Source organism: Tachysurus fulvidraco, chromosome 7, assembly GCF_022655615.1.
Source record: "Tachysurus fulvidraco isolate hzauxx_2018 chromosome 7, HZAU_PFXX_2.0, whole genome shotgun sequence".
Classification (NCBI taxonomy): Eukaryota; Metazoa; Chordata; class Actinopteri; order Siluriformes; family Bagridae; genus Tachysurus; species Tachysurus fulvidraco.
The window spans coordinates 6,539,916-6,556,262 of record NC_062524.1 but is presented as its reverse complement, the minus strand read 5'-3'; the positions used below and the strand labels follow the sequence as shown (position 1 = coordinate 6,556,262).

At 38.5% G+C, this 16,347-nt stretch overlaps 1 protein-coding gene across 1 annotated transcript; it reads left to right on the top strand.

The window, feature by feature from the left end:
- The first annotated feature begins 12,997 nt into the window (after nucleotides 1-12,997).
- On the top strand, nucleotides 12,998-16,069 carry sox4a (SRY-box transcription factor 4a). The gene has a single exon (XM_027133917.2). The coding sequence runs from the start codon at nucleotides 13,421-13,423 to the stop codon at nucleotides 14,426-14,428; it is 1,008 nt and encodes a 335-aa protein (XP_026989718.1). The 5' UTR covers nucleotides 12,998-13,420; the 3' UTR covers nucleotides 14,429-16,069.
- The last annotated feature ends 278 nt before the right edge of the window (nucleotides 16,070-16,347 follow it).

The following is a 16,347-nucleotide window of genomic DNA, read 5'->3' as shown; positions in this document are numbered from 1 at the left end:
ATCTTAATTAATTAATAGAAAAGCCAGGAATAGTGATCTAAGCCTTCACACATAAGCCTTAACCCTTATGAACACATGATCAATAAGTGCTACTTCACTTGCTTACTGATTAATGTTTATTAAGGCTATCATATATCAGGGATGACAGCTAACGTATCCTGAATCTCTTTAGTTATTGAAGCATCGCCACACGATGATGATGTTGTTTTTCTTCTTCTCTGTGTTGACCGGAGCTTAGCATAGCCACAATATCATAGCAATTTAGTCTGCTAATTATTATCCAGATAAACAGGCAGGAAAACGGATAATACAATAAGCATCCTTTGACAAACTCCTTTATCCAGAAAGATTTACATTTCATTTAATACAACTGAGGGCGAACGGCCTTGCTGAGGGGTCCGGTAGCAGCATAATGGGGAGCCAGGGATTCAAACTCACAACCTTTGGATCGGTAGCCCAGCACTTTAGTCGCTAGTCTAGCGCATACCACATCATGATACAGTAATAATGAAGAAATACACAAAAATGACACAAATGCCACAAAAATATTTAGATGTAAAACTTAAACTTTTATTATTTTATTTCCTGGAGTTATCTGATACAAAATGGATTTACAAAATAAATAAATAAATAAATAAATAAACAAATCAGTAAAACATTTTTACGATGTGTGCATTAACGTGTGGATTAATTTAAAGTGTCGTGCTTGAAACAGCTTTCTATTAGACATTATGAAAATAAATAAATAAATAAATAAATAAATAAACACTTACTTAACCCTGTTATCTGAACACATTCAACTCATTCAACAATTTTTAAATTTCCTCAATGAGAAAGTTGCATCATCCAAATTTCTTGAAGATCCTGGGAAGAAGAAAAGCAATTTTTCTTTCATTCTTTATCAGTGATTTTTGATATTTTTCTTTATTTTCTGTAAAATATGAGTCGAGGGGAATCGTAGAAGCTTCATCTCTGCTACCCAAATGATAGATTAGTAGTAGCTTATTGCATAATACAGTAATACATTATACAATTTTACTAATTGCTAACTTTTTTTAATAATGGAGCTTGTAAGCGAAGGGACCATGTAAAAAATCAGATCTCTGAAATGGGTTCAAACAAATTCTGACTGGTTAATTGTGTGTTTTCTTAACTTCAGTTTTGGGGAACTGATAAAGACAGCGGGTGTGTGCAGTGTAGGAAGACTCACCGACCGCTAATAAACACTCTCAAGCTCGGTGCCATCTGTGGATCGAATCTCACATTCCAGGTTTAATAAGTAATCCACAACATAAGGAATCCTTTTGGAAACCGGAGAAGAAGTTGGTTAGGCTATTTAAGACTTGTTTGCCTGTAAACTCTCAATTACAGTCTACGGGCCGAGTCTGAAGTACAATCAGATGTGCTCTGTTTGTAATGGCGTGTGTAAGATGGTTCGAGGACTTTTAAGTTCACTTTTGCGTTTGAAGTCACCGAAGTCTGATTGAGAACAGTAGAGTTTAGAATAAATGAGAGCTTTGGAAACTTGCCAGACATCAAAGTTACGGCACTGTATTAAGCTGCAAACGATGCACAATAGCCGTAGTGCCTGCTGGAAAACTGGCAAATGGAAGCCCTGTGTGTACAGAGTGAACATATGGAGTTGAGCACGGTTTGGCACAGAGCACACAGGGTGACCCACTTTTTATTTATTTTTTTGCTCTGGACAGCATGAGCCATCACAGACCTGTCAAAAAACACAGTCCGAAAGTCGAGGGCGTGATGTAAGTAAGCACGGCACAATGTTTGAAGTCCAAATGAAGGAGGTGTTACAGTGGAGCTAATCTGAAACACATGACTTTCAGCAATCATGACTTATAGTTACTGTACAGACAGATGGCATATCACATACACCTGGGATAACACACTAAAACACTTACAAACATGCGAAATAAAGTTTTAAGACCTATAAATACAGGTAGCGTGTCCTTAAGATAGATATATAGATAGATAGATAGATAGATAGATAGATAGATAGATAGATAGATAGATAGATAGATAGATAGATAGATAGATAGATAGATAGATAGATAGATGTACATTTACATGTAGTTACTATAAACGATTTCCCCTTTAACAAAAAGCTAGATCAGCTATTCAATGCTGTGCTCCATTCTGCAAAAATCGACTTCTTCAATCAGTTTAAACAAATGAATGATTTTCTGTCTGTGAGTCTGATCTAAACTGACTCGGGACTCTGTTGTCTTTCAGTGTGTGACGTGTGTTTTTCCCGCTGTTGATAATCTTACACAGAATTTTAGCAAATGAAGATAAACACTTTTTTTACCTTCACATTTTAGATGTTTGACGTGGAACTCGAGAGCACAAATGGCTTTGATATCCATTTACTTTGAATAGAGAAACATCTGGGTGAGAAACAAACTAACCCTATTTGTCTTTTTGGAAGTTTACTCTGACTATATTGACCCTAGTAGGCTAGGTAAAAATATAAAATGTATGAAAAAGAGCCCAAAAACTATAAATTCTACTCTAACTATAAAATCTTGAATGTTTGCTTACATTATGACCTTCATATTAACCACCAATGTAAAGTGTGACATGACAAAGACGTTCGGTTTTGAGCGTAGACACAACAAAATAGTCACAAATTAAATTTTTGGCCTAGTTTAGAAGATACTGAAGATATGGGAGCCCTGGACATGAGGCAGGAATAAATGGCTTGATCACTTCAGAGCATCATGCTTCTATACTTCTACCCCAGGAGGCAATTTAGAGTCATTAATCCACCTACTGGTGTGTGTTTTTATAGAGGTAGGAGGAAACTAGAGAACCCTGAGGAAACCTACATTAAAAAAGGGAGCCACCAGGTGCCAAAGTTTCTCTCTGTTTCATGACACACAGTAATAGCTTAAAATATAACACATTTCTTCATGTCCAAACTTTTATCTTGCACCATAAATTATACTAGTTCAGAAATTCAGATTAAAAAAAAAAAAAAAAACAAAGTAGAAATTGGAGCAGGGCAAATATCGAAAACATCTGCTCTGTATTTTCATGGAGAGGAAGACAGAATGGATTCTTTGTCTGCACAGTTTGACTGAGGACAACTTTGCTGGATCATGTCTCCGCCCGTTGGGTTTGTTGGAGGAGTTTCCTTTCGCAATTCTACACCACTACACCTTTAGTTAAGTAATAAAATCAGTGTAATAGAACAACAAATCCCATATAGAGCTTGGAAGCAGCTAGTTTGTCCGGGAAATCCTGGAGACTCGACATTTGGCCAGACAAAAAAAAAATTATGTTAATCCTACAAATTCCATACGATGAAAATCTTTGTTGAATAATGTCACTTTATTTAATACGCCACACAACAATGACATTTAATTAAGCCCCATAGTACTATAGATCGCTAAGCTAACAATCCTAGCGACTCAATTGATCATGATAAAGCCCTTCATATCTAATAAGCAAAACTGATTGAAAGTAAAAAAAGGTGACTCAGGTGTTCGAGATGTACGAGAAGTGCATGCAGCTCTGATTATAAAGTGCATGCTTAAGGAACAGCGAGTGGGAGAACCCGATGGATGAAGGTAAATTGGTTTGACATCTTGATGATGTCTTCACTGTCCTGCACAGAAGATGTGAATTGAACATTCCCTATTTTGAGATCTGGAACAAATGTGGTTTGGAATTCTTACCTAAAACGTCGGCAATTAAATCACGATTAAAAAAAAAAAACAGAAAGACTCTGATGACGTCTATCTGATGAAATTTGCAACTCACTACACTTCATCACAAACAGTCGTGACATCCTGACATTTTCAGTCCGTACATGTGTCCTGATGTGTCCTGATGTGTTACGTCGCCTGAGCTGTTGTTTCTGTGCCCTTTGTTGTCGAGGACAGGAGCAGTTTCATTTCTACTCATACGCGGGAGCTCTGAGCAGCCAAGCAGTGACGGCAAACCAGGAGAGAAAGTGGCGTCGCATTGTGATCTCCACCTCCTCCTCTTCCCCTCCCACACTCTTCTCCCGATCCCTACGGCAGACGGATAACAGCACAGCCACAGACGGGCAGCTGAGGACACGGAGGAGACTGGATTACAGGGAAGAACTTCAGAGCTGAGGGCGCATTTTCTTCCTAGGCACTTTGCAAGCTATTATGTCTGGTGTGTAAATCTAACTGTGTCGTGTTCTCGTTCTGGCTGCACCGTTGTTCTCGCTCAGCCGCCGAGCCAAGACTTGAAGGAGACTGATTTAGGTCAGCATGTCTGCCTGGCTGAGCGCTCTGCATTCTCTCAATGGCAGCTTCGTTCAGATGCCTTTTTGGGTTTGTCTCCACATAACACGCTAAAGATGCTGCACGTGAAGACAAAGCAAACTAGAACCAGAAGCAGGACCTGGGCCATGCACGCAGGCCCGGCTAAACCAGTCGCAAAAAAAGGCGAGACGGAAACTGTGCAAGTTCTTCTCCAGCTCCAGCATCTTCTCTTTGTCTGAATGAAGCTTTCGTTTCCTTGCAGGTCCTCAAAAAAAGTCAAAATTCTTTGTTCCTCCTCCAAGATGGAGCGTAATTCCGAGGTTTTACGAGTGTCGCTTTGCTTTACCGTCCCAGTTCTCAGTCGTTTTACCAGGAGCAGAAAATTAGCCCGCTTCGATGGAGTAGCAGAGCACTTTGGGAGAAAAGTGTGTGAGTCGCAGCAGTACGCTCCTCTGCCTGCTCTGTCTGCAGTCGTCTGCGTGTGTCGCACTGCGTCTGTGAGAAGGAAGGGGGAAAAAACTCAGCGTCTGGGCACACTCGTGAAAAACCAGCTCCGTGACACAGCAATCAGCTGACCCGCTTTGTCATCATTATCGGTCCACGCAAACCAAAAGGGGGATGCTGGGAAGTTTTTCGGGGTGTGGCGCCACCTGACTACGCCCTCTCATCTGTTTCGTTTCTTCATGACGGTGATGATCCAATGTCGCTGTTTATCTCTTTGTTTCCCCCACTTTTCTCCCTCCTTCTCCATCTCTCTATCTGTAAAGTTGTATCTCTACAGAATATACCACTGACCAGTATCCAGAGCTGCATCTGGATCTCCGCTGTGCGAGAAAGGGAGAACTACATCCTCCAAACCTCACATCAGAGTAAACTAATTATTAGTTTTTTTCTACACCTGGATGTGCAACATTTGCGATACGGACATTCGGGTCAAATATTCACCCAGTCAGTGCAGCACAATTGTGGTACAAAAAAGTGGTACAATTTGTGTTCTTTCTTCAGAAGGAATAGATGAAATTGTTTCCTGTGTCAGGAACACCTTGAAGGACAGACATTTAAGTGGCTGAAATAAAATCTTTTTGATTTTTTTTTTTTTCGCATCTGCTTTCCGTTCACATTTTCTACACCATATTTATTTCATATCCTGTTTTTTTTTCTTCTCTTTGTCTTGTTTCTTACTTTTTTTAACTCTCTCTCTCTCTCTCTCTCTCTCTCTCTCTCTCTCTCTCTCTCTCTCTCTCTCTCTCTCTTTCTCTCTCTCTTCCTCAACAAGTCAAAAGCCAAAGCATTGAATCTTCCTGCTGCAGATTGATTGACGTGATGCACAACCACATCTTCAGATGCTGAACAAAGCGAGCGTGACGCTCGGAACAAAAGAGAAAAGTGTTCGACATGCAGAACGAGTAATCGTAGTGCTCTAAAAGCAGTAATTTGAAAGCAACATTTCCTGCCAAGGCCATTTCCAGCATTGTAGCCATTTAATTTTCCATTACATTGCTGATACTCTTGATTGCTTTTCCTTCCCTGTTCTGTTCTTAACCCAGGTTTACAGCAACACAGGCTTCAAGGATTCTGGCGACATTTCACTTGTTCCTTACATGTGCTCTGAACCAGTACATAGTGTTTAAAGCCTCATGATTATATATATATACTACAACATATAGGATGCCGTATATATATATATATATATATATATATATATATATATATATATATATATATATATATATATATATATATAAACAGATCAATAAATCAATATAGTACTGACTGATATTATATGAGTATGTATATATGTATGTATATATATATATATATATATATATATATATATATATATATATATAAAATAAAATATCATTGTCACTTTGCCACACAAATGATACTATATGAGTATATGAGTATATATACATACCTCAAATCAGAAATATATCCAGACATCGAGACAAGGCAAATGATAAGCCAAGCAACATTGTGAGGTGGGATGTGTGACCACAGCACATATCCATTAGGTTTTTAGGAGCTCCTGCTATTGAATTTTTGTTCTAACAGCTCTAGACCTTTGTCTATCCTCATCCTTTTTTTTTTTTTTTTTTTTTTGCAATAAGAAATAAGAAATAAGATACTCAATACCGGTGCCCATAGCATCACACAGTTAAGTTAACCATCAGCTTTATGGCTGATCGGTGTACTGTATGTAAACGTATCTGATTGATTGACGTCAAAAATAAAGTCAATTGACTCAAAAGACTTCACCAAAAATACTTGTTGTGTATAATTACCTCTGTTGCTTCGGAATGAGTCCTGCTAAGCCTGAGACATGCTAAGGCCATTTCTACTGTGTATGATGTAAGTTATCAAAGAACAAATGAAATTATGAAAGAAATAATCAAATGCTGTATAAAACCTACCAGAACGCTTCAAAGGAAGTCAAAATAAGAACAGATCAAAATGTTAATGGATGAAGTTTAAAAAAGGTTTGACATTACAGATGTCGAATGTTAACTCTAAAGGTGAATTTTGCAAGCGTTTTGCAAGGATGTGTTAGCTTAGTGGTTAAGCTGTTACACTACCAATCAGAAGATTGTGAGGTTGAATCCCAGGTTGACTAAGCTGCCAACACTGGGCCCCTGAGAAAGGCCCTTAATGCTCTTTTGTACAAAATGTAATTTGCTCTAGATAAGGGGGCCTTGTGAATGTATTAAAAACTCTTACAAGTTATATCATGGCAGTCATATTAAGTTTCAACTGGCAAAGCTATGTGTTATCAGGAACGATGCCAGACCTTTAACTACAGTCATTGTTAGTCATCGTAAATAGCACATTTGATATATTGTGTGAATTGATTCCATTTGCTGCGGGTCTCAGATGAAATCCTGCCATTATGCAGCCTGTAGATCTGCAAGCATTAAACAGAAGTGAAAATGAAAAAAAAAAAGAGAGAGAGCGAGAGAGAAAGAGAGAGAGAGATGAAAAACAAGATTGTCTGTGGGCATTGCTCCTGATTTATCACCGAGTGGAGAAGTGCACCTTGGGGAGTGATAAGCGATCAGCCATTGGCTCCTGAACTTCTGTCCTTACATCTGTCCTCTGCTCACAGGGGAACACAAACTGCTGAGCTGAACAAATGGATGCCCCTGGCAAACTAAGCGAGGTTTGAGTGACCTTCTGAGTGAAGTGGGAGCCGGAAAACTTCTGTTTTTTGGAGGACGGAATTGAAAGTCCTCTGTTAAGTGCCTATAGAAAACTTGCTTTGAAAGAGAGCCTTGGCTTACATGACATGTGGCAGAAGTAAAGTGCTGGAAATCATGCAGAGACAAGGCAAGAGTAAGTTAATGAACTGAGTAACTTTGACCGTGTCATGGATGATGGTGGCAAATGGGCTGGGTAGAATATTTCAGAAACCACTATCGTATTAATATTTCTAGAATATACACAAAACAAGTGTGATAAAAAGTCTCTGGGTTCAGAGGAATCAGATTGCATAATTCATCAAACAAATTTCTTCACCGATCACCAATGTTTTTGGATCAATTTCTGATTGGTCGTTCCCTCCAGGATTTCGCAATTAAACATTCTGAGACGTGATCACGAAATGAAGCAAAATCTTTGATAGTCTGAGTTGCTTGCGATCTTCGCAACTCTACATCACAACTTTAATAAATAAATAAATAAATAAATAAATAAAATCAAGCATTATTGGCACACAATCATAAAAAATAAGGAAGTGATGTATAATCATACAGGTGGTGAAGTAATATGTACTGTACTGTATATGCGTATAGGAAATGCCAGCTAAGGTTAACTTGGACTTCAGCATCGATAGAGTTTCTCCAGTTCTCTAGTTTAACAGCCTCACTGGCACAGGCTGAAGGAACAGCACACACACACACACACACACACACACACACACACACACACACACACACACAGACACATACAGTATGTATATATATATATACATACACACAAACACACAAAAGGCCCATTGTACTGGTAAAGGTTGGTAATATTAGACAGGGATTGAGGAAGCAGGTGTGGATTAGAGAAAAAGGTTACGATGCATTGCTTTACCAGACCGTGTCCTCTAAAATACACAGTACTGAATACTTACTGAATTATTCACACTGTGTCCAAATGATCTCATCACACTATATGCAAATGCGCTCTTTACACTTCACGCAATATGATAAAGGACGAGAAGATAAAAAAAAAATAATAATAATAATAATAAAAAATACAGGAAGGAAGACCATTTCTGTGCAATCACACTAAAGTTATTAAAATACTGTTTGTAGAGCGAGAAACAGCGTGGGTTGCTATGGTAACGCAGGCCAAGCAGGAGAAGTGTGTTTTGGATAATGCTGTGATAAAATGCACTGGATGATCAAACCTGCTGTAGGTGAAGCATTCGAATACCTCACGAGTACAGGATCTAAGTGAGCCGAGCGACGTGATAAGTGGTCAATTTTACACAATGTACAACTTTATTTTAACGAATAAAGCAAGTATCATTTCAAGTGTACACAACTCTCAGTTTCTGTGTATATACAGCAAAAGTCAGCAATGAATCCTTTTAAAAAGTATCTTAGAACAGATTTTTACTTACATTTTAGTTTTTCTATCTATCTATCTATCTATCTATCTATCTATCTATCTATCTATCTATCTATCTATCTATCTATCTATCTATCTATCTGTCTGTCTATTTACAGTATCTATCTATCTATCTATCTATCTATCTATCTATCTATCTATCTATCTATCTATCTATCTATCTATCTATCTATCTATCTGTCTGTCTGTCTGTCTGTCTGTCTGTCTATTTACAGTATCTATCTATCTATCTATCTATCTATCTATCTATCTATCTATCTATCTGTCTGTCTGTCTGTCTGTCTGTCTGTCTGTCTGTCTGTCTGTCTGTCTATTTACAGTATCTATCTATCTATCTATCTATCTATCTATCTATCTATCTATCTATCTATCTATCTATCTATCTATCTATCTATCTATCTATCTATCTATCTATCTATCTGTCTGTCTGTCTATTTACAGTATCTATCTATCTATCTATCTATCTATCTATCTATCTATCTATCTATCTATCTATCTATCTATCTATCTATCTATCTATCTATCTATCTTAGTCAATCTATCTATCTATCTATCTATCTATCTATCTATCTATCTATCTATCTATCTATCTATCTATCTATCTATCTATCTATCTATCTATCTATCTATCTATCACATTATAAATAAATCCAATCAATTATTTAATCATGATCATGAATTCATTCCGTCGAATAATTTAATAAACATCCTTATAAATCGTTAATAAATAATGAATTGTGTTATTGTATATTATATCTAAATGATGCTGCCATAATTGTTATAATTCTAAAAAAAATGGTAATAATAAGCATGTATATGTACGTAAAAATGTTACGTATAATTTAATACTATTTCAGATACCAGTTCATATTTACTATTTTATCGTATTTGCTTATTTTATTACATCTCCGTTATTATTTTATTAATTAATTAATTAAATGATTGATTTATTTGTCTTTTTTGTCTTTTTTAGAGTCAGATTCAGGTTACCTCTTGTAGTAGTCTGCAGAATTAAAAATAAATAAATAAATAATAAAAGCTATTAATTCCTCCATGCAGGACTAACCTGACTGGATTTTATGCAACTGCTGAGCTTGTGAAATGTTTGTTGACAGTGCTTCAGGGCAAGCAGCTGCCTGGATGCTTAATGCATGGGACAAAATAGATGTTTCACAGACGTATGAGAACTTGCTGAAGGTAATTTGGCAAATATGTTAACGGTGTGTCTTGAGGAGATGTTGGAAAAGCAAACACGGTGAAACATTAGCAGTTTTGTCAGTGCGGTTTTGTTTTAACGAGGATAACGTAAGCAACGGGTTGCACAACAAAAACGACTCATAATATGCTGTTAAAAACGAGAAATTTTATTATGATGGGAGTGAGAAGCATTGAATGTTGCAGAAGAGCTTGACGCTGTATTTTAATGATTTCCCTGAGGGACAGATAGAAATGTTGCTCAGTATCTGGCACCAAAATGAGGTCTTTATCTTGAAGAGACATATTGCAGCTAAGAAGCTATCTTAAAGACAATGAAGCACTGCTGAGTAAACTGAACAGAGCTAAATGGCACGATGAACCGTGGCATAAAGTCTTATGGTTTCTAAATGTGCGATGTGTCATTTGTAAAGGTACCGGTGTGTCAGAAGGTGAAGTATCGAGACACATGACGATGCCTTATTGTGTAGTTTGTGTTATGGATATATATTTCAGCTAGTGCTGTAGGGGATCTGTTCACAATTGACAGAATGACAAATGCTGAGTAATATAAACATAGGATATGATCATGACTCTTCTGTATTTTGGGGGGAAAATGGCTGAATAGCTAAATCAGACACAAGACACAAGGAAATGTACAGTAATTAGACAATGACTGAACTCTAATTGACCTTAGACACTACTGTATCATGTTCCACTGTATTGTACTGCGTCTAACAGCTTATGGATCCCCTGGATCGGAGTGTCCTCTCTGTCTAGAGTTTCGTTTGCTTACATCAGGTTTCCTCTGGGTTCTCTGGTTTCCTTTCACCTCTAAAGCACATGTAGATGTTTTGATAACTCTGAATTGCCTCTAGGTATGAAAGGTATGTGCCCTGTAATGGTCTGCTGTCCCATTCTTGGTGTATCTTAGCCATTGTTCATGCTATAAGCTCTGAATCCACCACAACCCTGATCAGGGATAAAGCGCTTACTGAAGATGAAAGAATGTATTGTAATTGTGTAGTCTTGTGTGTAAAGCTCTCATGTTGTGCTATGAAGTTCTGGTAATATTTGTAATCTCATGCACTGAACAATCTTAAAAAATAAAGGATCCAGGAAGATCAAAAAAATGTTTTTTTAGTGATGCCAGATAATGATGATGATGAACCATTTTTGTTTCTCAAAAATCCTTTGACTAAATGGTTCTCAAACCTCTTACCCAGTTTTTCTTGATGCCATAATATATATATATAATTTAAAGAACCTTTTCCCACTATGAATATCCTTTAGTGCACTAGAAACATTCCCAGAACCATTCACCTGGACACAGACAACTGTGGCTCTTAAAGTTCAATGATGTGACGAGAGTTTCAAAGCTACGACTTCTATACTATAAGTAACTGAACCTTTATCCTTTAAGCTCCCACCTCAGTTACAAGTTTAAAGAAAACTCTTTATATAGAGGGTCCCATCAGTTCAGTTTTATGAACATAATCCAATTCAACAAAATCTTGAGATTGATAATTTGGTTATTATTTACACCTTTCCATCCACAAAATGCATGAGGTCCAGATATATATTATTCACACAACTATTTATGTATGTATGTACGTATGTATGTATGTATGTATGTATGTATGTATGTATTTATTTATTTATTTTTTTCCCCTAGTGTTTAGATTCGGGCCAAAATCTGGGTTCGATTCCAAGTATACTTTAGATTTCAGCACTTTTCCCCCTAAATGTATTTGTCCTCTTACAATTATTTACATCTTAAAAGGATGATGTCAGTATCTTTTCAGTGCTTTGTTTCGTAAACAGCTAACAGACAAATGCACTGGCTTAGAGATGACATTTAAAGCTGGTGGGAAAAAAAAAGAAAAAAGAATTGATTCTGAAATCATTTTTAAACCTGTTTACTGCGCCTAGATGGATGAAGAAAACACTCTCCTCTAACTGCATTACGTAATGCATATTCACATATATGTTTTCTCCCCCTTCTCCTTTTCTCTCGTGTCTCTATAGGCGCTTTGCAACAGCCTTCATTGGCTCTACTGCGACATCTAGTGGAGAAATTAGCTTTTTTGAATCGAGTCCAAAAGATTAAGAAACCTGGAGTTAAGTGCTTCTTCTTGAATTGGTGGTTCATTCCTGTTTTCAGACTGTATTATCCTGATTAGGTGAAATAGTATGAAGGGATATAACTGTATATTATACATACTACATACTATAATCCATTACTTCCCTAAACATTTGACGCGTGTGTTGAGTTTATTTTTGATGATTCATATATTATTCTAAGAAAAAACAACAATTTTGAAGAAAAATTAACCTGATGTTTGGTGCGCACGTGGCTTGTACTATCTAGAGTATGAAATGCGCTCGTGAAGGTCCTGCATTCCATAAACATTACTATGACAACAACAACAACAACAACAACAACAACAACAACAATAATAATAATAATAATAATAATAATAATAATAATAATAATAATAAAGATCATTAGTAACCAGGAGAAATGGTAAATAAATAAAAAATGTAGATTATTTCACATATTATTAAATAGCTTAATCAAACACAAACAATCAAATAACACTGTTAATGATTTAAGAGGTGACTTGACCTAGCAAACTGGCCATGCTTGTCTACCGCAAGTCGCTTGTCGTTAAATTCCTGCCTTCTGATCCTGTCTTTAAAAAAAAAAAAAAACATGTACCTTTAAAACCAATTTTTGCAGTGTAGACAGGAATGAGGTCAGACATAAAGCTCCTCATTGCACGCGCCGATTATTATTAGATACTATATTCAGCCAATGAGCGTTAAGGGGCGTGGTTACAGCCAAAGACAGGCTAGCGACAGCAGCGGATTGGTTGTTTTCCTCTCGCCTTGGCACTGTGGGGAGGATAAAGCCGAGCGGAGGCGCCGAGCTGAAAATCTTAAAGTTGTGATCGGTGAAAGAAAGATCCGGACTATGAAAGAGCGCAGTGGCTCAAACCTGCCGCATGGTGCTGAGACGAAGCATGCCGAAGAGTTTTCTCTCTTTCCAATAAAGTTATTATTTTTGCTTCTTAACCTGCTTTGCATTCAGAGCGGCTCTGGTCTCGTTTTCAGTCGCACTGGCAGCTGAGTGCTGACATTTAAAAAAAAAAAAAAAAAACAATTTTTGAAGACATTTACGAAACTTCTCTATAATCTACAAGGCGTTGAGAAACACAAGGAAAAACAAGGCGCCTGGAACTTTTTTGGCGTCTCCACGCGCTTTTACGCACGCGCTCCACGGACACACGTTGTAACTGTGAAGTCTTTTTTTTTCACCAGCAGGATTTTAAGAGTTTTATTGAATGGTTATGGTGGCGAACAACCCAGACTTGCCGCCCATCGACTGTACCGACTCCTGTGAGATGGAGGCGGACGCGGACGCCTCGCGGACACCGGGATCCCCGCACGCGACCGGGGACGTGGCGTGGTGCAAGACGCCCACCGGCCACATCAAGCGGCCTATGAATGCGTTCATGGTGTGGTCGCAGATTGAGCGGCGCAAGATCATGGAGCAGTCTCCTGACATGCACAACGCAGAGATCTCCAAACGGCTGGGAAAGCGCTGGAAGCTCCTGCGAGATTGCGACAAGATTCCGTTCATCCGCGAGGCCGAGCGTCTCCGACTCAAACACATGGCAGACTATCCGGACTACAAGTACCGGCCGAGGAAAAAGGTTAAGACGTCCGCTAGTGCATGCAAAGCTGGAGGGGAAAAGGGGGACAAGGGGGTCACCGGTGGCGGGAAGTCATCATCCAAAAAAAGCCACGGCTCTAATAAATCTTCTGGCAGGACGCACAAGAAGTCTAGCGCTCTGGAAGCCGCCAGTGATGCGCTTTATAAACCGAGGGCAGCGTCTTCTGCAAAGCAGATACCAGACAAGCCGGTGAAGCGCGCTCACTCCGGCTCAGAAAGCCTCGCCCCCTCCGCCGCTGTGCCCGCGAGCCCGACACTGAGCAGCTCGGCTGAGTGCGGTGAGCCACCGAGCCTCTACGATGACGCGGGTACGCGCTTCAAACACGCGCGCGCCTCATCTCCGACCCCGTCCGCCTCGCACTCTTCCTCATCCTCCTCTTCGCATTCCTCGGATGAAGAGTTTGAAGACGACCCGCTGGACTTCGACCCCAGTCCAGGTGGCTTTAGCGGCGGATTCGGTAGCGACACGTGCCTGGACCGAGATTTGGACTTCGGGTTCGAGTCGGGCTCCGGCTCACACTTTGAGTTCCCGGACTACTGCACGCCAGAGGTGAGCGAGATGATCTCGGGTGACTGGCTCGAGTCCACCATCTCTAACCTGGTGTTCACGTATTGAGCTCAGATTTTAAGACTTGGCGTTGAGAACAAGAAAAAAATTTCCATGCGTCCTGCAAGGTGACGCGACTGAACGACGCGACTGAACGACGCGATTCCCACCTGTTTCATATTAAAACGCTGTGGGCTCTCACACGCAGATGAAAAACATAATTACAGAAAAGGACAGGAAAGAAAAGCAGGATGCTAGAAGTTGTAAGTGCGAGCAGGAAGAGCTCAGAAGTTGCACAGAGACTTGTGGAGGCTGAGATTAAGTGTCGTTAAGCTGGTCGCTGATGGACATTAGTTTAGTGACTAAACCGGGCTCTGAAATGAACTCAATCGCATGATCAGTACGGTCTGCCTGTGAAGTGCGAGCCGTATAGGTTTTTAAGAAAAAGAAGAAGACAAAAAAACAAAACAAAAAAAAAACAAAACTATCACCAGCTTTTTTCCCGTTAACCAGATGTCAGGTGTTTAAGCGCAACTCAGACGGTTCAGCTTTTTTCCCTTACACTACAGATCAGGACCAAAATACGTCCGAGAAGCGCGTGCTCTCTCTCTCTCTCTCTCTCTCTCTCTCTCTCTCTCTCTCTCTCTCTCTCTCTCTCTCTCTCTCACCGTGTCAATCCTTCCTTTATAACCCATTTGTGCTCAGAACAAACAGTTTTATACCAATGTATTTATAATGGTCCAAATGTTTGCATTTGCATCTTTTTTCTTTTTTTTTTCTTCGTTTTTTTCTGCGACAAATAAAAAAATGAACGCTATTGTTATGATATTGTTGCTAACCAGCAGTTAGCATCTTTAAAATGACATCATGCTAATTGATGGCTATTGATTGCCATTCACTGTTAGCCACTTTAGCATGTCTGGTAAAGCTCCTTTTTTTTCTCTACAGTACAACAGTCTGTCTTGTGTAGCCTCCAGATGCAACATGTACATCTTTGTTTTTCTCAAGGGCTAGAAACTGCATCGTGTCATTTAATGGACTGGAGACGAATCGTTGCTGTTATTTTCTACGTGTATTTTTGTACAATTAAGATTTTTGTCTTTGAAACAAACAAACAAACAAAAAAAAAAAAACAATCTGTTTACAGTGTCAATCCGCAGATTTCTTAAAGACACACTATCACAATTTCTCAACCAGCCATGCAAATGAGACTGTATGTAGCGGAAGCATCAGTGTCCTTATGGGAAATACTGTTTCCTTTTCTTTCTTTTTTTGACGATTTCTTTGTGCTTTAATCAGTGAATCTGTCAATTTTTTAAACCACTGGATGTAATTTGAACACTCTCTAAAAAGCCTACATGATTTCATGAAGTAATGCTTTCACTCCTAAATGTTACAAGGATATTTAATCTTTTTCTACTTGTTGGCTAAATGTAGCTAATCGTTTTTAGTATGTTACGGCATGGCGACTAGCGTTTCATATTTTTTAAAAATTCAGGTTCACGTAGAGCTGTTGTGTTTAAGGCAAAAGGATCAACGTGAAGATTTTTTTTAATGTACATTGATTGTATAATAAAGTAAAAAGACTGTGTGCTTGGTTGGCAAAGACCTGTCAGACCAAGCACTTTGAACATATATCTTTATACGTCCCTATGTTTAAAGTTGTTGTTCATGACTTTTTTGGGATAAATAGGCCTATATACATTTTAATATTGTTTCATTTTGTGCAATATGCTGTGTACAATATTGTTTTGTCTTGCCATACCATATCACGTTTGAGTAGAGAATTCAAAGCCAGCCAATTGTGTCAAGTCACTGCCTGTCAGACCTCTGTAAAAAAAAAAAAAAAAAAAAAAAAAAAACTTTGTCTTTTTCCAGAAGGAAATAAAATCAGCTGGAACTGAACTTCTCATTATTCTCTTACTTTAATGTACTTGGATGAAACACTGATACTATCTTCATTAGTGGTTTCTGCTTACTTATCACAC

Bases quoted from the DNA above. Each gene is read 5' to 3' on its own strand.
- sox4a (XM_027133917.2), top strand. From the start codon at position 13,421: ATGGTTATGGTGGCGAACAACCCAGACTTGCCGCCCATCGACTGTACC.